At 40.1% G+C, this 25789-nt stretch overlaps 1 protein-coding gene across 10 annotated transcripts in view; it reads right to left on the bottom strand.

Moving 5' to 3' along the window:
• lrp1bb (low density lipoprotein receptor-related protein 1Bb) overlaps positions 1-25789 on the bottom strand; it is a 351513-nt gene that overhangs the window by 253685 nt on the left and 72039 nt on the right. For 9 of the 10 annotated variants that reach the window (XM_061792342.1, XM_061792345.1, XM_061792351.1 and 6 more), the window contains exon 2: positions 10030-10152. The exons of the other annotated variant lie outside the window; for it this stretch is intronic. In XM_061792342.1, coding sequence (XP_061648326.1) covers positions 10030-10152 — 123 coding nt within the window. The remainder of the gene's footprint in view (positions 1-10029; positions 10153-25789) is intronic. 10 annotated transcript variants of the gene reach the window in all.

Raw genomic sequence — 25789 nt, 5'->3', positions numbered from 1 at the left:
TCTAAAATGCAATGAGTTAAAGAAAAAAATATTAAATCAACAACAGCACTTCATTGTTGTCATAATTTTGGAGTTCAACTCTTGTACACAAAAGAAAAGTGAATGGCTGGAAACTCCTTTGTTGAAATGCCAAGCAACAAAAGTTTGATTCAGTAATCACTCATACAACATATCACGCATGCTGTCCATGTTTAATTTGTGCACGTTCTAATTGTCATTGCCTTTAGTGTTAAGAGATACATTATTTGGCCAGTGATCAAGACACTAGTGAGCAAAACTAAATGTGTTTTTGGAAGACACCTTTAGCGTAGCCTACCATATGTTCATTCAAGAGCACAGAAGCTTTTCCAAAAAGCTTAACCTTAGTGTAGGATTGGGTTCCTGAACAAAACACTAATAAATGTGCAAGGGCTTGAACTTTTGACATTATCACATGTAATGAGGTTTGAGCTTCAACTTGGGCTTTTGGCCATCAATGTGTTATCAGCTGTTCATAAGCAAGCATCTAACAACTGGAAAGCATATTAAATGAGGATGATAGTTAAAGGTACAGTACACATAGCAAGTGGGAGGACATCCTATTGCTGTAACCAGATGTGAGGGTCAAAGTGACTTGATATGTTTAAACTTAGTGAAAGAATAGATTCACTCACGGCTCGTTGCACAATCGAATGGGATCTGTTGCAAGAGCTGTATTGTTGCGTGTCTGAAACTATCGATGGGCATTATTATCTTTGTGCAAAATTAGGGATGCAGCTCTTCTATTGTCACGTGAGTATAGCTGTACCTCATTGAATGTCCTAATGGTGTAATGTGAACTGCAACATCAGGGAGATGACTCCAATGTCACCCTGGCTCGAAATCTGCCGTTTCTATTGGTTCTTTGGCTGACAAGTTATATGCTGTCCTTGACTTATTCACTGCTAGTCGTTTTCAAAGCACAATTTCATGCCAGCTGTTTTGAAGCATTTTGACTAATCTTTCATGACCCACAGAATATTATGTTGTTTGACAATATATGCACTGAACCTACCAAAAAGAAAGAGTAGATGCTCTTCTTTCACCGGAAAAAAAAACATTTGTTTCTAGCTTTTTTTTCGTTTTTTAGAAATAAGCAGTGAGACATGGGTTGGTTTCACCCAAAAAAAAAAAAAATAAAAAAAATAAATAAATAACTGAAACACACCGATTTCTGGCCAAAGCAAAGAAAACAAGCTTTTTCTGAAAAGTAACACGTCAAGCAGAACAGTGACTTTGCTGCTAATTATTTTTTGCGACACCTCAACATATAAGACAACAAAAACAAGACTGAGAAAGGGCTTTTGGTGAAAAATGTATTTATTTTCAGATATACAATTAAGAAACAGGGAGACACGCCGACTCAACGCGTGGTTCGAGTTAAAAGTCAGTGGCTTTTTTATATGGCGTCCTCATTCACTCCATGAACTGTCATCTTTTCTCACATCTGCGAGACACATTCCACAACCTACCACAACACATATTCCGTTTATACCATACATATACATATTCAGTTTGAGTGCAAGGTGCCGTAACTTGTCCGACTTCTAACGTGTTGGACGTTACAATCAGAGAGCTTGTGCTGAGCTTGTATAGAAAATGATGCAACGGCGCTATCTACCGGAATCTATTCGTCATTACAGTGGTTTGCGAACCTGAATTTCACAGACAAGCTCAATTTCACACCTACAGATTGAAAAACGTACTTGATGAATTTATTCGTTGGTGGCAGTAAGCAGACGGATTCCAGTTGATGAATATAAACGGCCATGGCAGTGAATGAGTAAACAACAGTGAATCACTGCGGGATATAGAGAGGAGAAAATGAGTCATCGAGACTCAAATGCCAAAATGGGTTATGTGAAAACATAACAGACAAAGTACTCTAAACAAATCAACAGATACTAAAATACAAGACAGAAAACAATTATTAATGGAGAGCAATAAAAGAGGCAGTTTAAATCACAGAACAACACGTACACTTGCATCTACAAAATTGTTTTGCGAGCCAACATTAACGTACTCACACAATATTTGTTGTCTGTTGCCTGCTTACTGAACTTAATAATAACTCATTTGCGACAAAGCGCTCACTTCACAGTATTGGTCACACGTTTAATACATGGAAAGCAAAGTACAACGTGCTGCATTTGATCTCAAATCACATGAAGCTGTTCAGTGCAGAGCTGAGGCACCTGACATGCACTTACCACTTGAATTGAATATTTTAGTGATTGTGTAATGTCCCCAACTCAGATCATCATTCAATTAAGAAAACACTGTTGTACTAAAGCAGAATCATGCAAAATTAATGATTTTTAGTAAACATTAAAAGACTCTCACATGCTCAATGAATAATTTGTACAAAATGCATGAGACACAACACCATCTCACCTTGACGCGCTTGCAGTGATGGCATATTTGCAGGATTTAGAGTAAACAGAAGAGTTGTACCTCTGTGGAAAAGTAATGTTAAATTATGCAAAAGGCCCTGCCCTTCAGCTTAATAACAAGGTTCTACGCTACATTACTGTCTAAAGCGCCGTCCGACTACTGCCAATTCCCATGGCAAATAGCCACATTTGAGATACATTACTTTCAATATGGGAGTTCTTAACTAGCTTTGAGTGCGCGTGAATCAGATCCATCTGCCCATTCTGTGTAAAATTACATTTAAACCTTGGGAAGTACACCTGAAAAAATGCTCTGGGAGAGGCAGCACCAATTTTCACAGTGTGCTAAATGACCCATACGTGGAAATGGGTCATAGGTGATTTCGCATGACTGTTTTTGTAACTGGCTCCAAGTCAGCCCTAAGATCATTCAGAAGCTCAAAAATTGCTTTTTCGATTCGACAATGTGTTGCAATAATTTCTGTTCATATGGCATTTCAAAATGTTTACAATAGGGCAAAAGTTCTCCCCAATGACTTTCATTTCTCCTGCAATATGCTGGCACCACTGTGTGCCGGTTTGCACCTGGTTTTCAGTTGCTGTATTTAAGAACGCGAGATCAACCATTGCACTTTGTCTCAGGTTTGATCGATTACATTACACGTTAAATTGCCTATACTCCTCCCAAATGGACTGTGCGGCAATATTGCCTGCTTGACAGACACAATCTTGGTTGCGCCCGGTTAGTAAATCAGCTGCCATATCTGTTTGCGTGAGCAATCCAGTTCACCCTTCTTTACCCATGTGCAAACCTTTATTAAATCAGGCCTATGAGTCATCATCAGAATTCATGTTTTCCAAGTCCACTATGTTGAATGTGGTGACGGCGTAAGGTGTCACGAGGTGTTTTTCATCACCTCTAGATAACAACGCTGTTTAAAGCTCTTCAGTCTAGCTCTTTGGAAAGACACAACCTTGTTATTTGATAAAGGGCAATAAGTGAAAGAAACCAAACGAGAGTATTGTCTTCGCCTGAGCGAAATCAATGATGATTGGAACCAGCCAAGTTGCAGCCGTGAAACAAAGCTTATGTATATGGAGTCAGCAACTGACCCCTTTTATTGTCTTTACCTCTGGCATTGACGATTTAGAGGATTTAGTGGTCGAAATGTCCACAAGATTTAAAAAAAAGCTCCACACAGCAGCATTTCTGACATGAGCCACAAGTCTATAAAATCCTTTCCCAGAGGATTTATGAAGGATTTAAGTTATAAGATACTGTGTGCTAACGTGCAGAATAAATACAAGGTTTCATAAAAATTACAATAGAGACACTATTACCAGAATTGTGTCTCCCCTGTCTCAATCCTAAACACGTTCTATAGTTCTCAAAACTGCTTTGACATTTGGAATTCCTTGTTGACGCAGTCACATCGCCACACTCGATGCTCAGCTGCCCCCAGAAAACAGCTGGGGTTTGACACTGCACAGATACTGCTCCTTTGAACTACACAATGGGAGAATTGCCATTTTACCGGGGTTTCTTTTGCAATTCCTGCAGGCTTTTTTCCTCCCCTCGAATAACTCTCTGTGGGGATACAGTCCCAGGAGGCCTGTGGCTGAACAGCTAAAGCGGTACCGCCTCCTGTTCGCTGGGTATTCCAATCTGAGGCGACCCTCCCTTCTCTCCTACCCACAGAACCTGAAGATGCAGTGATTATGTCTTTCTAACTGAGGGCAGAGCTGGAAGAGGTCATCAGTGACCACAATATTTTATTCTAAAAGAAAAGCAAACACCAGCGGCACGGTGGACGACTGGTTAGCACATCTGCCTCACAGTTCTGAGGACTGGGGTTCAAATCCCGGCCCCGCCTGTGTGGAGTTTGCATGTTCTCCCCATGCCTGTGTGGGTTTTCTCCGGGTACTCTGGTTTCCTCCCACATCCCAAAAACATGCGTGGTAGGTTGATTGAAGACTCTAAATTGCCCATAGGTGTGAATGTGAGTGCGAATGGTTGTCTGTTTATATGTGCCCTGCGATTGGCCGGCGACCAATTCGGGGTGTACCCCGCCTCTCGCCCAAAGGTAGCTGGGATAGGCTCCAGCACACCCGCGACCCTAGTGAGGATAAGCGGAACGGAAGATGAATGAATGAAAGCAAACAGCTCCTGCCTCCTAACAAAAAGGCTTATGTACTGTATGCACAGGAATAAATTATTCACAGAAAAATCTAAGCATTACTGCATTCAATCCAAGATATTTAGATGGATATGTTGCTCTTAGTTTAAGCCGTTACTGCTTCTCATTTCATATCATAAACATGCTCTTTATGCCCATTTTCCCATGATACTACAGCCTATCTTTGAAGAAAGTAGAAAATGTTCCAGTCCTGCCTCCAGTTCCAGTTTGCAGGGTAAAACTGATCTAATTCTGCTTTCTATCAATACATAATCCATGTTACTGAGCTGTGCATGATTCTTGAATGAACATGCAAGGTGTTCTTTCTCCTGGCATTGTAAATAAAACCGGGCCTGCAATAATCGATGTGATGATTAATGGCCTTTCAGAGATTAAATGACTTAGCCCTAAGCAACAACACAGAGGTTGCATCATACAGTATTTCTCATATCATAACAGGATTTTAACAACTTTTGGTATTTCTTGGTGGAAATAGCTCTGAAAAGTCTTTAGATTAGTGCAATGCACAGTTAGGTCCAGAAGTATATGGACATTGTTTTATGATTTTGCCCTCGTGACATCAAAAGGGAAATGAAATAGAATGACAAAGTTGTGATTAAAGAATTGAAGAGGTTTCCCAAACCTATGGATGGCATCTCCAATTTAGAAATTACAGCCTTTTTATGCAGTGCCTCCATTTCAGTTAAAGGGATCATGCATATTTGCGACAATTTATAACACTTCCTACTACTGTATGTGTCAAGATATAACATACAATGCTTTTTGTCAAAGGGTCAGTCTTGTCTCATGCAAATGAGCCACTGCTCATCCTGCCCCGACAAAATCCAAAGAACGGTGTTTATTGCCATGAGCAGCCCAGAGTCTGAGAAGAAAAGCGAAATTCTGAATGGCTTGGTCACAGACACTTTTTTGGAAACAGGCATCTCAAAAATTGTTCACTTGGTTGTGTAATTTCAAACTTGGGTGAAACTGGGTGGGCAGGCAAACTGGGTGGCCAGGCACACCGGAGACCAAATTGTTTTAGCCAATTTTCCGTTATGTTCTCTTTAAAGATGAAACCTAAACTTCAGTCACATCTTTAATGATTTATCAAAATACTAGTTCAATAATTACTTCACGCTATAATTAATCCTAAAACGACCAGACACAAATTCCATTGAAAATATAATCACTGTCAAAATAATGTATACAGTATCAATGAGAAAATTAAAATACAGAGCATTTGGGATAAAATATGGATGAATCTTTTTAGATTAGATAGCCGCGTTGCCCTTTGGCTTGGTCCAAGTATTCAGGGCAATGTTGCATTATCGCAGTAGTCACTGAGGCATAAACAGCCTCAACAAGCCTTCCCTTGATTGTGTTAATCCATTAGAGAATGTCCAAGTAGCTGTGAACATGATAACAGCTGTTGACTCTAATTATATAATGTCGAAATAGACACAGGGGTTTCATTTGATTTCTGAAAAAAAAGCGTCTGCACCACCGCCTTCTTGATCAAGGGAACTCATAATGTGTACACTATGTGGTCAACTTCAGCAGAGATGTTCCTGAATCATACAAATATAAAGGCTTTTAACAGCACTGACTGAATCTAATAAAAACTAATGTTATACCTTGATAAACCATCAAAGTGCATAAATAATAAAGAGTTTGTGAACCACAAACACTGAGAATGACTCATGAAGGTATTCATGCCTGCATTCTCATTTGGTGTTGGATTTACAGCGTTTACAAAATTGCAATAAAATAAACATAATTTAAACATATGCCAGACAATAAAATAATTTTGAAAGCCAACCATTTGTTAAGTGTGTTGTACAGGTCTTTAGCAGTTATTTTAGTGCCACAGCATAAGTGTCTGTCTGGCACAGCTTCTCAATTTTGATCACATTAATGGATTAGGAGCCAATGGTGTTGCCGCAGTGAGAACTTATCATATGCTTCTCTTGGCAAAATGGAAATAAGAGGCTTACGCTTGGTTTATGGAGCCAATTCGGGGGCGGCGGGGTGAGGGAGCGAAAAACATGAGCATGCGATGGAAACCCACACAACTAGTGTATGTGTAGCGGCAGCATTTCATGCTTAAACGAACACATAGTGCTATTAGAAGTTGGCAAATTGTGCCGTATTTGAGGACGGTAGTTGTGCTCAAACCATTTTTGTGTATTCGGTAATGTCTATGAACAGGAAAATAGGAGAGCATCAAAAGGCTCATTCCATTTCCTTTGCCACCTGATTAGCCCCCTCCCCGCATTACACTCTTCAATAACTACATTTACACCAAGCTCTTGTTCTTACCACCATACAATTTTGGAACGAATAACCCTGCTTGGGGTTAGCATGTTAGGTTGTCAGCATGGGTGTGAATACGGGTGTGAATGATTGTTTCCAATGCTGCGATAAGCTCAAGGTCACCCGTGACCTTAATGAGAATTAATTAGTGTCCTAGAAAATGGAAAGCTTGATCTGTGCTGTTTTGCACTGCAGGGTAACATCACAGTTAACCTGCCAATGACTTTAACAAAGAGGAATGTGGCTCATGTAAACAAAGAGCAACAATAGAGGACCTCCAGGATTTTCGGTTCTTTCTTCTTGGCATGCGGTTAATTAATACGAGAAGATAAGCTTTGTTTATATAAAGTTTCATGGTCTTTCCATTATATTCTTGTGTAGACTTTTTCATTACATTCTTGTTGTCGAATGGGACTGCCAATTCTCTGTTGATCGATCAATGTATTGTTTTCTGTCAAGCATCACCCTTTCCGTCAAGTACTGTACAAGACCTGTCATCTATCAAGGAAGAATTATTAAATTGAGGTGCTCTTTGTGACATCTCATCAAGCAAAAAATACAATTATAGACACGAATCCACACAGAATTTTTTTCATAATTTTTTTACTGTGTCATACTTGCACATGCATGTGCATTAGGGGTTGAACGACTTCAGATTGTTCGTAGTCGACGCTAAGGTGATGATAGTCGAGTCTTCATCGCTCGTCGGCTATCTGTGCAACTGTTTGCTGCTGCCTCACTCTACCAACATATACTGTACATATGGTCCCCTCCATCAGTGCCATGCAAAGGGGGGCAGGGGCATTGGGTGGGCCTCAAAATGCCCCTCCACCCACCCCAGTCGTCGAATCAATTTCGATGTTAAGTATGTAATTGGAGGATGGAAAAATTCCATCTGCACCCCTATCCCCATCGACGCTTTGTTTTCAGGGGGCATCACAAAGCCTTTTGTGCCCCGACAGCGTGTGTCTGCGATTTGAAGCCTTGAGTGAAACACTAACTGGATGTTTTGTTTTTCTTGTAGTTATGGCCAACATTCACCTTTCAGTTTCATGCTAATGAGGTTGTTGATCGACCACCACTTGTCCTCATGGAAATATGTTGACTGGTGCCAGTAGTGTGCTAGATAGATGGAAAGCATACTTCGAGGAGTTGATGAATGAGGAAAATGAGAGAGAAGGTAGAGTAGAAGAAGAAGCAAGTGTGGTGGACCAGGAAGTGGCAATGATTAGTAAGGGGGAAGTTAGAAACGCATTAAAGAGGATGAAAAATGGAAAGGCAGTTGGTCCGAATGACATTCCAGTGGAGGTATGGAAGCATCTAGGAGAGGTGGCTGTGGAGTTTTTGACCAGCTTGTTCAATAGAATTCTTGTACGTGAGAAGATGCCTGAGGAATTGAGGAAAAGTGTGCTGATGCCCATTTTTAAGAACAAGGTTGATGTGCAGAGCTGTGGGAACTATAGAGGAATAAAGTTAATGAGCCACACAATGAAGTTATGGGAAAGAGTAGTGGAGGCTAGACTCAGGACAGAATTGAGTATTTGCGAGCATCAGTATGGTTTCATGCCTAGAAAGAGTACCACAGATGCATTATTTGCCTTGAGGATGTTGATGGAAAAGTACAGAGAAGGTCAGAAGGAGCTACATTGTGTCTTTGTAGATCTCGAGAAAGTCTATGACAGAGTACCCAGAGAGGAACTGTGGTACTGCATGCGGAAGTCTGGAGTGGCAGAGACGTATTTTAGAATAATACAGGACATGTACAAGGGCAGCAGAACAGTGGTGAGGTGTGCTGTAGGTGTGACAGACGAATTTAAGGTGGAGGTGGGACTGACTCAGGGATCAGCCCTGAGCCCCTTCCTGTTTGCAGTGGTGATGGATAGGCTGACAGATGAGGTTAGACTGGAATCACCGTGGACCATGATGTTTGCAGATGACATTGTGATTTGCAGTGAAAGCAGGGAGCAGGTGGATGAACAGTTAGAAAGATGGAGGCATGTACTGGAAAGGAGCGGAATGAAGATTAGCCAAAGTAAGACATAATATATGTGCATGAATGATTGGGGAGGTGGGGGGCAGAGTGATGCTACAGGGAGAAGAAATACCAAGGGTGGAGGACTTTAAATACTTGGGGTCAACCGTCCAGAGCAACGGTGAGTGTGGTCAGGAAGTGAAGAAACGGGTCCAAGCAAGTTGGAACGGGTGGAGGAAGGTGTCAGGTGTGTTATGTGACAGAAGAGTCTCTGCTAGGATGAAAGGCAAAGTTTATAAAACAGTGGTGAGGCCAGCCATAATGTACGGTTTAGAGACAGTGGCACTGAAGAGACAACAGGAAGCAGAGCTGGAGGTGGCGGAAATGAAGATGTTGAGGTTCGCTCTCGGAGTGACCAGGTTGGATAAAATTAGGAATGAGTTCATCAGAGGGACAGCCAAGGTTCGATGTTTTTGGAGACAAAGTTAGAGAGAGCAGACTTCGATGGTTTGGACACGTCCAGAGGAGAAATAGTGAGTATATTGGTAGAAGGATGATGAGGATGGAGCTGCCAGGCAAGAGAGCTAGAGGAAGACCAAAGAGAAGGTTGATGGATGTCGTGAGGAAAGACATGAGGGCAGTTGGTGTTCGAGAGGAGGATGCAGGAGATAGGGCTTACATGGAAAAGGATGACGCGTTGTGGCTAAAGGGACAAGCCGAAAGGAAAATAAGTCAGTTAGTGTTAGCGGGTGCCTTTTCAGATGGGTGTTCATGGTTCATAGTTATATTTTAGGATGGACTTGTGTAATTTGCAAGTGACCATGCTACGGTATCATTTTCAGTCAAATGTTTCTACATGCTTGAGGCATCGCTGCTAGTTTGCTGCGCCGACAGACCAGCTGTGATCATAATCGCACAGCGGTAAAGTCGATGGATGCAAACTACAAACAAGAATCTTCAAAATTACCTTAAAAAAGAATGCCAGTGTGTGTTCTCTTAAGAGTAAAAAAAAAACAAAAACAACAGATACTCTTAACAGCGGACAGTGATTGATGATAAAAAAAATAAAAAAGTTCAAACTTCACTTTGTATATGTTAATGTATCCTATGAAAAGGTGGCATGCTTGAAGGAGGGATGGAATGACTGACTTACAAGTCACGCTAGTTTCATCCGAGTCATCAGGGCACTCGGGCTCGCCATCACAGACCCAGTCCTCGGGGACGCAGTGTTCCTGATCGTGACAGGTAAACTCCCCTACGTCACACATGACAGCCTCTGGATGGATAAAGGAGAGGATGGCATAGCCAGAAACACAAAGAATGAAGGATGAGATGATAACAGTGAAAGTGAGCCGTATGTTTCGAACACAACATGAGCTCATGTGGATGATTGTGAGGAGACCTCCCCTGTAACCCCATGTGGCAATCACCATGGTTATTATTATGATCAGGGGTGAACATAACAGTCTGGTTCTCAAAGGAGCTCATTCTTTCTCCCAAACCCAGCGACGTTGTGGACAAACTACCCTACAACTACTAATTACACTACAGTACGGGACCGGAGAATCAGCTGATTTGGCGCAGTTCTCTAGGTCACTGTTCCCCAATCTTTTTTTGCACCGCAGACTGGTTTCACATAAACATATTTGACGGGCCGCCATAGCCGCTATACAGCGAGACAGAGATGCCCACGAAGCCCGCCACCTCTTCGGCAGCCCCTCCGTGTTCAACTACTCCCGTCGCTCTGCGACTGTTGCCGTTTGCGGGACAGTGTCTCGTACAGCACTTGCTCGCGGCTGAGCTCAACCGAACTGTGAAAGAAATAAATCAATTCACGAAGTGATTCCATTCAGAAAAGATTTCTTCGTTTGAACCAATGGTGGCAAATGCCAAAACTACTTGAGCCCCTGTTTGGTATGCAAATGCACAGTGACATACTTAGATCTGTTGCACTTTTAATATTTTCAGTGCGCACCTTCGCACCCCTTATGAGCACCCCTGATTATAAGAGTCTGTGGCTTGATCGTGTAAATGTAATGCCAAACATGAGAGCAGTCTGATTTTCTGTGACCTGGAGACCATGCAGTTTTGGTAGTTGTGATTAAAATGTTCCTAAAAGAGATTGACTCAGATATGGCGCAGGAAGTGTGTTTGACAGCTCCTCAAACAAAGACGCAACGTCCTTCACTTTAGAAAACCATTATAAGGCAGTTTGGCAAAATTGCCTTTTATCGCTCCACCTTCTCGCTGTTGTACTTTGATTTAATGGAGGGATGAGGGGAGTTCAGTGAAAGCTCAGTCGACTTAAGAGTCATAGTAGCCTTTCATTATGGCACATATCCATCAAAGTGTTGACATGTTTGCTGCCGGTAGCTGTCAGAGATTCAGCTTGATCATCCCCGAGAATGACACAAGCATTTGGAAAAAAAAAAAAAAAAATGGAAAAAGGTAGTGGTACACTTCATCCCCAAGAATGACACAAGGTTTTGGAAAAAAAAATAATAATAAATAAATAAAGTTAGTCACATTGTGACCTACAGCGATTGTTGCTCTGAGCAAAACGAAAATGCTAATTCATTTATGCTTTTAGCACACAATGAAGCTTCCACTCCCTAGCCTTGTCTTTTATTCACCTCCCAATGGGGTCCAATGCAATCTGAGGTAGTAATAGAGCACGTGGGAGATTAGGTTTGCAGCATTTGAATAGTGGGAGTGATAATTCAACATGCTACTGCTTCGTAGCGAGCCCCCCTGCAGCAAATTCACTACCCGGTGACAGATCTGAAAAGGTCAAACACCACATTCATTCCATCGCTCCTTTTTTCCCTACTGATGCAATGCATCTGAAATTTTGCCATTTAAATCGGGGTCTCTTGTCATTTCCCATTTTACAAGAGGGCATTTTTAATTGCTTCGACCAGTGTGATTGAAATTTAAAATATTGTCATTTGTGAATACCCATTGCTGCTGCCATCAAAGTGTAACAGAAGAACATTAAAATACATCATACATGCAGAATATCTGACAAAATAAACTACTTTGTATGTGCATATCTGAGTGGCTGGGCAGCCGTAAAAATAGGAGATCATCAAGCGGTACAAAATTGCCATCTTAAAAGCCACACTGTCGCCATGGATACAAAGATAAAATACACTTGGTGCCACACAATATTGTGACATAAATTACAGTCATTTTACATGTAATTTTGTGTCAGACACATGTTAACAGGTCTTGACGCTGTCATTTTCAAACAATGAACATCTGCACCGCCTAATGAATGCAATGCAAGATCTTTGTTCGTCACTTCCATTATTTACAGTTTGACTTGCTTAAAATCTTCATGAAGGCACCGGTAAGCCATATGTCGGGTTTGCTATTGACAGAGGCAGTTTCCCAAGTCTTCAAGGGTATGTCTGCCACACCTGAAAAGCTGAATTGATTACCATTGAAAGCGAGGTTTATGACACAAGGGCCTTTTCCTCATTGGGCGATGGAAACATTGAGAGAGACCTCAGAGCAGCCCTCTTACCTATTGATGGTCTACTTGCTTTCAAGCCACTTCACATTGAAAGCTACTGAGCCAAATATATGTCTACCAAATGACCTCTTATTCCATGTCATATTTGTATTTTTTTTTTTTACTCCTGCAGGCAACCACTCTTGGACAGCAGTTGTTGGAAAGACCCCCTGTATCATTCCACTTGAAGGCGTTAAATAAATAAATAAAGGCAGATCATTTATATTCACACAGCTGAGTAAGAATAATATGTGAGGGAGGGAAGAGCCAAAACAAACAAAAGAACTTCCATTGAGTGACAAAGAAAAAAAAATCCAAACAGGTTCAATTTCCATAAGAGTGGAAACACAGTGGCACTGAGCCCAGCACATTATCATGAGCTTCGTTCCTGACACCCAACAGCCACCACTGGCAGAGCATCCAGACTCATTAAAGTCATGGGGCTTTTGAAGTGTGCCGGATATGCTGAGGAACAAAGACTTATATTGAGGCGGGCAAATAGAAAAGGTTTCCGTACCCTCAAAAGCTTTACTAGCCAGCAGTCTCTGCAGCAGCGCATATTTTTTTGTTTTTGTTTTACTTCAGCTAAGACAGAGTGACAACCCAATGGCTACCAAAGTCGAGGACACTGCCGCTAAGGGCTTTACGAGCCGTGTGAGGTTAAAAAGTAACGTGAGAAAGCAAGTTAACCTCACAAAAAAAAAGCAAAGCAAAGCATGACCCCTATATAATATTTTTTATCAGCATTGTTGTTTTTCTGTCTTTGCATGACTTATCTCAATAGGGTGTTGAATTTTAATTTTGACTTTTGAGATCTGTACAATGAATGGGATGTTCTCAAAATTATATCTTTGTTTTTGTTGTGGTAATTACTGCCGTTATAATTCTTATACTCATGTTTACAGTATATCTCAATATATAAACCGTTACTGTGAAAGGGATTACTCTAATATGAATTTTAGGCTATATTGCTCAGCCCTAGCTCACGGTGACCCCCCTCACAATAGCATCATCGCTAGCTTTGGACTTTAGATCAAGGTTTGAATCTCATTTGTGAATGACGACTATTTTATAGGGGACAATGTGGCTAAGTCTACAAACGGTTGGATTTGGACATTTCTGGTTCAACTCCCATTTCCTTTTTCGTGTCGTCTTCTCAAGAAAATCCCCGTCCCGTTCCATGTGTCAAACATGCCTCTATAAAGAACACCAACAGGCACGTATTATTTACCACTTCGTTTATTGTATTATTGCTTGAGGGTGCACTGCATTCACATGAGGTGATGCTAATAGTTTGAATCTCATGTAATAAGGTTTATAATGCAATACTTTACATCCATCCATGCTAATTTGAATACTACTCCAAATAAAATAAAAAATAACTTGTAACCCTTATGATTAGTGATGCCGTCATCGCTTGACATTTAGAGCTTGAGAAACTTTGTATTATTGTGATTTGTGTCTCCCTGAATCGTATGTACACAGGTATATGGGAAACCAACTGCAACACATTAGCACCTTCACTCTCTCTCAAAATTTTATGTTAAACCTTAAGGTTAGTAAGTACAAACCTGCCCCTGTATCTATTATACATGCACATGCACCTAGATTAGTGATTTTAAACCATCTCACACTGTCAGTGCAGCGGCCGGCCCAGGTGCAGGTCATACGCATAATGGATGAGCATGAGACCAAGAGCCAACCTAAGCAGGCTATTAAGTATAAAAACAGTATATTGCACTCTTGGCATGAGTCTCAAATCGTTAATTCACCCAAAAATGTAGTGCGATGTGATGCATCTCAATGCTTGCCACGTGAATAATAAATCTTTATTACAAGCTTATTTCTGGAAGTGACATACTCCATGTGGTATTTATCTTAAATGCCATTCGAGTCAAGTCTGATGAGAATATTATGACTGGAGAGAGGAACGTGACTCCGCTTACTGATTAACAGTTTTAGGCTGTCATGGTCCTAGTGGCTGCAGAAAATATTGATCACCCAAAACGCTCATTCCAGGTTCCATCCAATGGCAAACAACTCTACATTCTAGACATGAAATTGGTCAGGAATCAATGTGTAAGACTTTGATTAGATTACATTACATTATTGACTTTCATTAAATACTGGCTAGAGATGCAACGGTTTACCAATAAACCATGATGACATTTTAAAGGGGGCAAAATGTAAATTCTCTCGACTCATCTCTGTCATCACAAACATTCATTGCAGTCATTTTATGTACATTTTGTTTTGCCGTGTGTGTGCACACCTTCTTATAACTAGACTTTATGCCCTTTTCTGATCGGTGTTATCGGTATCGGCCGATAATTAGCATTTTTATGCTGATCGGCTGATCGCCTTTCATGTCATAAATCGCCGATCCGATCAATGACATCATCGATCGGCTCCGCACAAGACATTTAACTCCGCGTCTTCGTCGCGTATGAATCCAGAAGCTAGTTTATTTTTAGCCTTGTCACGTGTCTTGTTGCGCAGTACTGTAACTATCTGAAGGCCAATAAAGTTTTTTCACTCTTGTCAGTGAAAAAACGCGTCGTCGGTGTGGGACTATTTTGCGGTGTCTCAGACAAACAACACGTACGTTATTTGCAGTCTGTGCACAACTGAAGTACGTCATGGGGAACGTCATCTAAATGCTTCAACACAACAAATTTGATCGAGCACCTGAAGAATGTACACGAGGAGCATGTCGCGTTCAAGCAACGCAGCGTGGGGTGAAAAATAAATAAATAAATAAATAAAAATAAAATAAACATGTGAAACTGACTCAACACGCGTCCATATAGCTGGGACATTGAGAAAGTTAGAGTAAGCATGTCATTAACAGTATTTATTAAAGTAATTTAATTACAGTAAGTTAGCGCCCATTATTTCTGTCATGTAATGTTGATTTGACCTAAACTTAAGTCAGTGGCCAATCCTTGAATGCCCCCTAGAGGTCATTGGTGTTTTAACTTTTGTCTAAAATGCTAGAGAATAATTTGAGCTGGGACGGGCTCCTACACGCCTGCCACCCTTGTGAGGATAAACTGTACAGAAAATGGATGGATGGATACAGTATACAGTACACAAGGATATACAATAAATGAAGTCATGTAAATCGACACATTGCTCTATCTTGTGATCGGTTAGCGTTTTTTTAAAACTTGCTGATTGGTGATCGGCCCCAAAAAGCCTAATCATGTAAAGCCTACTTTTAACTGGGATGTGACTGTGTTCAGATTGAACCAATCACATTCAGACTCATGTTAAATGGGACTCAGCACACACCTGCAACAATTTAAAGTGCCTCTGGTTAACACCAAATACATTTGAGCTGTTCTAGTAGGCTTTTCCTGCCCCCCCCCCATCAGAGTGGGCTTACTTACATGTCCATTGCAAGAACCAGGGCATGTCAATATAGTATTAAAAGAGAGTACAATATGTTTCAGAGGACAACACAGAAATAGCCCGCTGTTCCAAAACACATTCTGCAAATTAATTATTAATTGTTCAATACACTGTTATCATGTAAGTATTGTTGGTTCATACAATAAACAACAATTATACATTTTCATCAGGGTATTTCATTGTTCCTCAGATTTCAACCTGACCTTTACTTAATGTAAATGATGTTCAGAAGGGTGTGATTTTGTCAGTTTTCCAATTAACAACCACATTGGAGGCTTTACAACAGGTGCAAAACACATCTCCTCCAAACAAACATTCAGAAGCAGCATTTCTAACCTGACTAACTTTTTTTGCAAGTTGTCAACATGTTAAAAGCATGACAAAGCTTGTGATTGACGCCGAGTTGCCAGCCTGGCAGCACAGACTACATCCCAACAAACCTGACAGCATAAATCTGAAAGTTAACCGTAAAAGAACATTAGCAGGTATCAAGCTTTTAGCGCATTTCACTAAAAATAGGACTAATTTAAAGTATCCTGAGCTGCCAGTACCAGAGGACATTTGAGTGTTCTGTAGACTACTTGTGTCAACGCACTTCTTGAAATTTGTGATGGTGTCTGATATACTGTCGCTTAATCCACAGCTGTGGAAAAAAACATGAGACATTGCCTGAAAATCCCAAGAGTTGATAATCAACGTATATGTTTTTCTGATTGTCAGTATGGGTGTAATGTAACACAGATTTATTCAACAAGGTAATAATAATAATAAATAATATAATGTACAACCCCAATTCCAATGAAGTTGGGACGTTGTGTTAAACATAAATAAAAACAGAATACAATGATTTGCAAATCATGTTAAACCTATATTTAATTGAATACACTACAAAGAGAAGATATTTAATGTTCAAACTGATAAACTTTATTGTTTTTAGCAAATAATCATTAACTTAGAATTTTATGGCTGCAACACATTCTAAAAAAGCTGGGACAGGTGGCAAAATAGGACGTAGGATCGTAGTATGGTGGCATTGAACTCAACTCGCTTCAAAACAAGTATCAATTTGGCAGACATACTGTCTTACTATACTTTACCCAGGCGGGTAAAGCACACTACAGAAGGAACAGCGCAATGTCCATTGCATTGAAACAAAAAATGTGGCAAAACTGTTTAATTCTTTACATTGTATTTAATTATATCATTACTGTTATTGTTTTTTTGTAAAGCACTATATTTTACAGTGTAATTTTTCTCATTAAAAAAATGTTACTGTAATTTCTCCTGTATAATGCGCATTTTTTCCCCCCCAAAAAGTCAATTGTGCGCATTACACATATAGGGAAAAACGGAAAGAGCTTTCACATTTTATAAATGTATGCCGCCATCTAGAGGTTATGGAAAAAGCTGTACAGTTTCATTCCAATATGCCACCGCCACCTCAAGGTTATGAGAAAAGTGTAGCCTACACTTTCATTCCAGTATGACAGAGGTATGTATGTATGACTGCATAATACGTACAGTTGTGCTCATAAGTTTACATACCCTGACAGAATTTGTGAAATATTGTTTTTTTAAATATGACTGATGACTGAACAACAACCGTCCATTTATTTCTTTATGGTTATGTTTTGTTATATGATAATGCTTTTCTAAAATCCTTGACAGTAATTTGAATCCCATTAAAATCAGATAAAATGTGTTTCGCCTGGCCCTTCATGTTTTCTTGAAAGAATTGTACCCATTTTACAAATTCTGTCTGGTTAATCTAACATATGAGCACAACTGTGTGTTTTCTCATTTACTAAATAATAGTAGGGCTGGCGGCACGGTGGGCGACTGGTTAGAGCGTCTGCCTCACAGTTCTGAGGTCCGGGGTTCAATCCCCGGCCCCGCCTGTGTGGAGTTTGCATGTTCTCCCCATGCCTGCATGGGTTTTCTCCGGGCATTCCGGTTTCCTCCCACATCCCAAAAACATGCATTAATTGGCAACTCTAAATTGCCCGTAGGTGTGAATGTGAGTGCGAATGGTTGTTTATTTGTATGTGCCCTGCGATTGGCTGGCAACCAGTTCAGGGTGTACCCCGCCTCCTGCCCGATGATAGCTGGGATAGGCTCCAGCACGCCCGCGACCCTAGTGAGGAGAAGCGGCTTAGAAAATGGATGGATGGATGGATAGTAGGGCTGTGAATTTCAAAATAAGAGCAATTAAATAAAAGAAAGTACTACGTTAAAAGTGCTCAATTTAAGAATAATTATTTGAAAAAAAATAACAAAATACAGATAATACTTCATGTTTTGATCATATGGGTAGAAGCAAAATCATGCATTGTAAAAATGCATTATACATAGGTAGAAGGGTTTTGCAGAATTCTGAGGACTTTGGGGGTGCATATTATACATGGGTGTGCATTATACACGAGAAATTATGGTACAATGTTTTCTTTTTTGTTTTGGGAGGCTGGAACAGATTAATGGCATTTCCATTCGTTTTAATAGGGAAAGATACATTTGAGATATGAGTGTTTCGAGTTCCAAGCATGGTGACAGAAAAAAATTCGTACTTCAAGGCACTACTACAGTATCATAAACAACTGGAGGGCTCTCGCGTTGACTCTGATCACAAATGTCTACTTTATTGTTAATGTGCGGTATAACTTTTTGCTTAAAGACACCACAAAAATTCTAAATAATTTACTATTTAGCAAGCCTGACAGGTGTGAATCGACAGTAGTAAAGCTATTGTTGACTCTGGTTAAAGATAATGACACATACCGTATTTACTAATCACTAGCAATAGTTGTGTCTGTGGATGTGGCTAATCCCAAAATTAAATAAATATGGTCTGATGAATTGAGATGAATGCACATGCTGCACATAAGTCTGGACAGTAATGTTACACTGATGCTAGCAACGTAATGTAAATCACATGGGCAAACACAAATATGAACACAATAAAAAGCAACCCACTGGTACAGATCAGTTTGTCACAGTGTGCTTTTGGAGCTATAAATCGTGCTCGTGTTCTTATCACAGTTGTGTCAGCGACATACTGTAAATTGTGTGACATCATACCCACAACCCAAGAATAAATTCAACAAAGTGGAACATGACACGGTACAGGGCTGCTTACTGACATGATCCATAAACAAGAAAAACAAATGTATTTCAATCCTCAGTCCCTTGTGAAAGAACCGTTTACTTTGGTATCCTTATGATGGTAAAAACTCCGGAATATGCACAACATACAAAACTAAAACACAGACATCTCCGTGTCTATGGCTAGATCAGACTGTGAGGATCATCACGAGGAGGTACGACGACCAGGAAGATGGCAACAAGGCGGGCTGGCTGTTTTCGATTCTGAGCGGCAATAACTTTGCCAATTGCCAGTTGATTTAAGTTGGCATAAAGCAGAATACAATGGATGCCTTGAGAAACGAGTTTAATTATATCCGTGAACACGCTTGTACTTCAAAACAGTTAGCACAAATCAGCTTTCTCCCATTGAGATGAAGAAAAATGCCATTAAAAAAATATGCATGGATATTTAATGAGAACCACTGTCATGATCTGTGCCCTGCAGTTCCTCTGTGAAGCGTGGGTGGCGGCTGGTGCCTCTTTTTTCCCTGTCCCCCTCTCTCTCTTTCTCTCTCCCTCTGTCTCTCCAGCACTAATCACCTCCTCGCCTGCACACCTGGTTCCACTCAGTACTCATCACAGCCTGCACTTAAGCCTGCCAGTTCCAGTGTTCCAGCGCCAGAGTATTCTCGCTCCTACGCGGTACACCCGGCGACTCGTTGCTCATGCTCTTAAAATAAGATTCTCTGATTACCTGTGCCTGAACTTACTCTCTGTTTTCCCTCCTCATCCAGTGCCCTCTTGTGTCTCCTACCACAACGCTCACTCCAACCGCACTGCCTGGTTCAACCACCTGCTCACGCTCCAGTCTTCTGCACGCTCCCTGCTCCTACGGACGCAGCTCAAGTCTTGGAATCCTTGACCTCGCGCTTCATCTTAATAAACCCCTTCAAACTACTTCCTCAGTCTCAGTCTGTTTTTGGGTGAAGTCCAATACTGTTTGGTGACAAACCGTGACATGCACAATATTTTACTTCATAAAAACATATTGTAATTACATAACTAAACAAAATGTAAAGAATTAAAAACATTTTGCAATTTTTTTTGCTTCTATTTAATGGACATTGTGCTGCTCCTTCTGGTGTGTGCGCCTTTGCCACCCGAGGCCAGTATAGTGCAGACATATGGCTATACAGTGCCATGAAAATATTTGCCCCCCCTTCTCAAATTCTTAGTTTTTTTTTTTTTTTTTTAATTTTATTTATTTTCTCTTGCACAGTTTCACCAGTTTAATGTTTGAGATCGAACAAATGTAAATTTAAGACAAAGATAACACAAATAAATGCAGTTTTTAAATAGTGATTTTATATATTAAGGGGGGAAAACCTATTCAAAGCTACCTGACCTTGTGTGAAAAAGCAATTTTGTCAAACAGGTTCTATTTAACTCATTCAGTGCCAGCCCCCCCAGTTAACATGGATATTTGACTTCTAAAGCAGTCAGTGGTACTGAATTTGTTAAGTGGTTTCTTGATCAGGTATGGAGGTGATCAGGCTTGGGTGTGGTCAGTGAAAATGAGCTCAGCTTTTAAAAAAAAAATGTGATTAGTCAGAGTTAATTCATGATTTAACAAAGGGGGCAATTACTTTTTCATACAGGGCCGGATAGCTATGGATATATTTACGTGTTTGAGTTTAAGCATACTTTTTCACGGCACTGTACATGTCGATGGTCATAGTAAGTCACAGTACTATTAGTCTTTCTTCGCAGAGGATAGAGAATATATGCTTGTGAGTATTATTTTATTATCTGTCTATATTTGTTGCTCTGCCATTTGTGTTCAAATAGCCATTGCTTAAAGGGTTATAAGAACGCAACACAAATGCTCCTCATCATGGTATTTGGCATTGTTTGCTCGGTGAAGTCACTAATCATGTTTATGATTTTTCACAATAATTATCAACAATGATTTAACAAGGTAGGAAAGAGATTATCAATATGCCACACTTTATTTCTACAAATCTTTGCAAGTGCTTACATTTTCAAATTATTACTTCTACAACATTTCTCAGAAATCACAATGCCCCAACAATGTGTGAGCTATTTTTAGAACAGGCCCACAGGAACCAGGTTTGTGACCCCTTACCAATTTTGTGTTTGCATTATTTATCCATTCAAATTTTGACAAATACTAATACTATACTGTACTTTATTATTGGGCTAACAGCCATAAATTCCTTCCAGATTTTTATTTTATTTTATTTCTTTTTCAAACAATGAGCTCTTCCACGGTATGATTGTAGCGGCCATGTTTTAATTTCATTTGCATGACAATGTGTCATTATACTGTTGATGATAACCCCTTCATCCTCGATTCAGCTGGGCCCCCTTTTTTCCTGCCCTGTTCAAGATCACCTAATAACTGTGTTCCTCTATCTTAACCGGCAGCAGTCTGAGGGATTTTTACTCCACTACATGTCCTGATTACCAATCAGGTGCAGTAATAGCTGCTTAAGCAGACAGGGTTTCCGCCATCACTGAGGGGTGAAATGCCTGTCAAGGTTGCCAGTGAGTTTGTCCAACGTGTGCTGAGTCTCTGTGGGGCATGTCTGTGGCTCAGCCGTAGCCTCCAGATTAAACTGCATTATCTGAGGTGAGTGAGAGCTGTTAAAGTGAGGGTGGCACCAGTGCAGAGTGCAAGGGAGCTGCTCATTATATAACAAGTTGCATTATTGAATTACAAACAAAGTTTAAGTATGAGTGCCAACTTTTAGACGCTATATCATGCAAAGGTCTTATGCCACACAGAGGGGGAGGGTCCTCCATACTAACAGCGGCGATGTAACCTGGATTAGTACACAAGTCGGAATGCTTTGTTCTTTAATAAACTTTTTCACAGTGTTCATTTCGATCAAATAGTATGACAGAAACTACCGCCCGATTGATAAATTGGCTGGCCGATTAATCAGCCTGATTGTAGCCTATTACCAACAAATCAACATCGGTCAATATGAAACCAAATAACTTTTTTTTTTGCTGCTGCTGTGTTAATGTGGTTGAGTGATACCGGATTCCGACTTGCGTACACATTCGGGAACTGATCTCTGTCGTAAACCAAGTACTCCGTGTATAGGAATTCATGTTCACATTTTGGAATTGATGTGGCATGGTGTATGAGTGGTTAGCTAATCCGCCTCTCAGTTCTGAAGATGAGGGTTCAAATCCGGCCTTCCTGTGTGGAGCTTGCATTTTCTCCCCTTGCGTACGTAAGTTGCGTGGGTTTTCTCCAGTCTTCCTCCTGCGTTCCAACACCAGGATTCTTAGGTTTGCTGAAGACTAAATTCCCTAAAGGTGCGCTGAATGATTGTTTGTCTAAATGTGCTCTGTAATTGACTCGTGGCGACAGGTCCAGGTTATATCCCCACTTCGCGCCCGGTCAGCTGCGATAGGCTCCAGCTCACCCATGACTCTAGTGAGGAAAAGCGAAAAAAATGGATGGACCGATGGATGTGTCACTATGCCATCAACGGAACCTGGCATCCTTCCTTAAATCATAATGGCACCATCCATATACTGTACTAGGACGTAGAGTAGTAGTTTTTCTCAACACTTTGCCTTGGATGAGGTCTGCACTCACTTAGGTACACTCTAGTTATATTTGTTAATTACAGAAGTGCTACACGAGAAAAAAATTACCTTCTCCAAGCATGTAAACAATATTACAAACAAGACATTTTGTATCTAAAATAAGTGAATAAAATCTGCCAATGAAACTAATATGAAGTGACTTGATAATATCTTGTATCTTAAAACAAGTCGGAAAATTGAGAACAAAGTCAACACTGTCTTAAATTAAGTAGAGTAAGATGTTTTCACTAGAAATAAGAAATTCACTAGGCATGTTTTTGCAGTGTAAAACAACAAATTTACTGTAATGTTTCTTAAGAACTGTGGACTCGAGTTGTACATACTGTACTAACGACTGTAATGTAATGCAATGTAAGTGAAAATATAAAACCTTTTGGGACCTGTATAGTAATCATACGGAATGACTAATGAAAAAGAAGATAAAAATGTTATTTTTGATAAAAGGTCAGCAATCGGCATTTTGGCTCAACGGTCTATCAATAATCAACCACTTCCCATTGCTAATGTGAAATTTCTGTCACATTGCCTGCCACCCAACTATTGATGCACGTGATTAAGATGTACTTGCCCTTTTTTAAAGATTCCATTTTTAGCCTACGTTACGTCTGCAAAGTTGCAAAGTGGGGAACACCTCACGCGCATTTAATAATTGGGGTAACATGTCCCTTGCTAGCATTCTTATGAAACAAGAACATTCTGCACATGGTAACGGACATAAATATCTATAGATTAAAGTATTGGCACACCTTCAGGAACAGAAAATAATCATGTAATGGTCCCTTTTGCATCAATAACAGCTGACAAACTGTTGGAATGATTTTTTACAAGATTTTGGAATGTCCATCCTTTCATTTATTGTAGCGTGGGTTCTCATTAGGGTCATGGTTTACTGGAGCCACTGCCATCTGATTTAGGGCAAAAGGTGGGGTAGAGCCTTGACTTATCGCCATCCAGTTGCAAGGCACATATAGACAAACAACCATTTCCAATTCTGAACCTTACATGAATGTTTTTGGAATGTGGGAAGAAGTTGGAGTACCAGGAGAAAACCCACGGAAGCACAGAGAGCATGCAAACTTCACACAGAAAGGCCAGAGTCGAGATTCAAAAGACAGAACAAAGCACTTTAAGTGGCCTCACCAGCCGCAGAGCCCCAGTCCAAGCACAACTTTTTTTTTTTTTTTTTTCTTTTCCTAAGAGGAATTGATAAGTGGAATGGTAAGGCTAGCTAACGAATGATTCCTAGAAATGAAAAAACATCCCACTCTTTAATAAAGCTCTTCTCTTAATGTCTTGCTCGTCTGCCCTTGTAAAGCCTCTTTTGAGTATTTCGAAAAATACAGCTGACAGGTAGTTAAACTGTTTTATGTTCATTTTGTTTTATTTATTTATTTTTTTAATTTCTGAAGGTTAGACAGATTTCCACCATATCAGAGATTATGGATTAGACTGTCAATCAACATCTCTGCCACTGAGGTTAATAGTGTGACTGGTATCGATCAGTCCCATCTGGAAAGCTTTCGAGAACGCAGTTATGCTCTTTAAAGCAATCTACTTTCACAAACATCTCAACATTTAGCTCCGTAGGCATCATCATCATCTTATTCTGTAGACTTTGATGCAAATTGCTTCATGGAGAAAAACTTGAATTGAATTTCACATTGGCTAAGGTACAGACTGCAGAGACTGTCACCTTTTTGCATCCCGTGTGGGATTATCAATTTCCATTGTGTGCCTGGTTGGTGAGGAAAGGTTTATGCAAGAATAATATATTCCTCCTACTACCTGACAAAACACCCTCCCTAGTCAACCCAATAAGAACCTTAAAAATGATAAGGAAAATCCCTACTTGAAAAACGGGTCAAAACATTTGATACTGCATGTAGAATGGAGTCCAAAAAAACAAAACACAAGCATTTTAGAAATAATTATGAAAATGCATTATTGCTCATCCATCTGTATTTGGTTATCTTTTTAATATATTTTTTGTTGTTTTTTAATACTGCTTTTATTTGTTCTACAGTAAAACTCAAAGTACAACCCCAATTCCAATGAAGTTAGGACGTTGTGTTAAATATAAATAAAAACAGAATACAATGATTTGCAAATCATGTTCAACCTATATTTAATTGAATACACTAAAAAGACAAGACATTTAATGTTCAAACTGATAAACGTTATTGTTTTTAGCAAATAATCATTGACTTAGAATTTTATGGCTGCAACACGTTTCAAAAAAGCAGGGACAGGTGGCAAAAAAGATTGAGAAAGTTGAGGAATGCTCATCAAACACCTGTTTGGAACATCCCACAGGTGAACAGGCTAATTGGGAACAGGTTGGTGCCATGATTGGGGATGAAAGGAGCTTCACTGAATTGCTCAGTCATTCACAAGCAAAGCTGGGGCGAGGTTCACGGCAAGTGCGTGCCGACTTCTCTGGCCCCGAGCTCATCTAAGAAGGACTGATGCAAAGTGGAAAAGTGTTCTGTGGTTCGACGAGTCCACATTTCAAATTATTTTTGGAAATTGTGGACGTCGTGTCCTCCGGGCCATAGAGGAAAAGAACCATCCGGACTGTTATGGATGCAAAGTTCAAAAGCCAGCATCTGTGATGGTATGGGGCTGTGTTAGTGCCAATGGCATGGGTAACTTACACATCTGTGAAAGCACCATTAATGCTGAAAGGTACATACAGGTTTTGGAGAAACATATGCTGCCATCCAAGCAACGTCTTTTTCATGGACGGCCCTGCTTATTTCAACCAGACAATGCCAAACCAAATTCTCAATTCTGAAGAATTCCACCTACAAAGCTTCAACAATTAGTGTCCTCAGTTCCCAAACGTTTATTGAATGTTGTTAAAAGAAAAGGTGATGTAACACAGTGGTAAACATGACCGTGTCACAGCTTTTTTGGAACGTGCTGCAGCCATAAAATTCTAAGTTAATGATTATTTGCTAAAAACAATAAAGTTTATCAGTTTGAACATTAAATATCTTGTCTTTGTAGTGTATTCAATGAAATATAGGTTGAACATGATTTGCAAATCATTGTATTCTGTTTTTATTTATGTTTAACACAACGTCCCAACTTCATTGGAATTGGGGTTGTACATCGCATACGCTCTGCGAAAGCATTTCCATTTCCTCCAAGAGAGACGAAAAATGTGAATAAATAGTGCACATTAAAATGCAGAACTGTAGATGTTGGGAAGCCATTCACCAAACTATGTAATTTATTTGACGACAAATAT

Source organism: Phyllopteryx taeniolatus, chromosome 12, assembly GCF_024500385.1.
Source record: "Phyllopteryx taeniolatus isolate TA_2022b chromosome 12, UOR_Ptae_1.2, whole genome shotgun sequence".
NCBI lineage: Eukaryota > Metazoa > Chordata > Actinopteri > Syngnathiformes > Syngnathidae > Phyllopteryx > Phyllopteryx taeniolatus.
The sequence above is the reverse complement of the archived record's forward strand: the minus strand, read 5'-3'. Positions and strand labels throughout refer to the sequence as shown.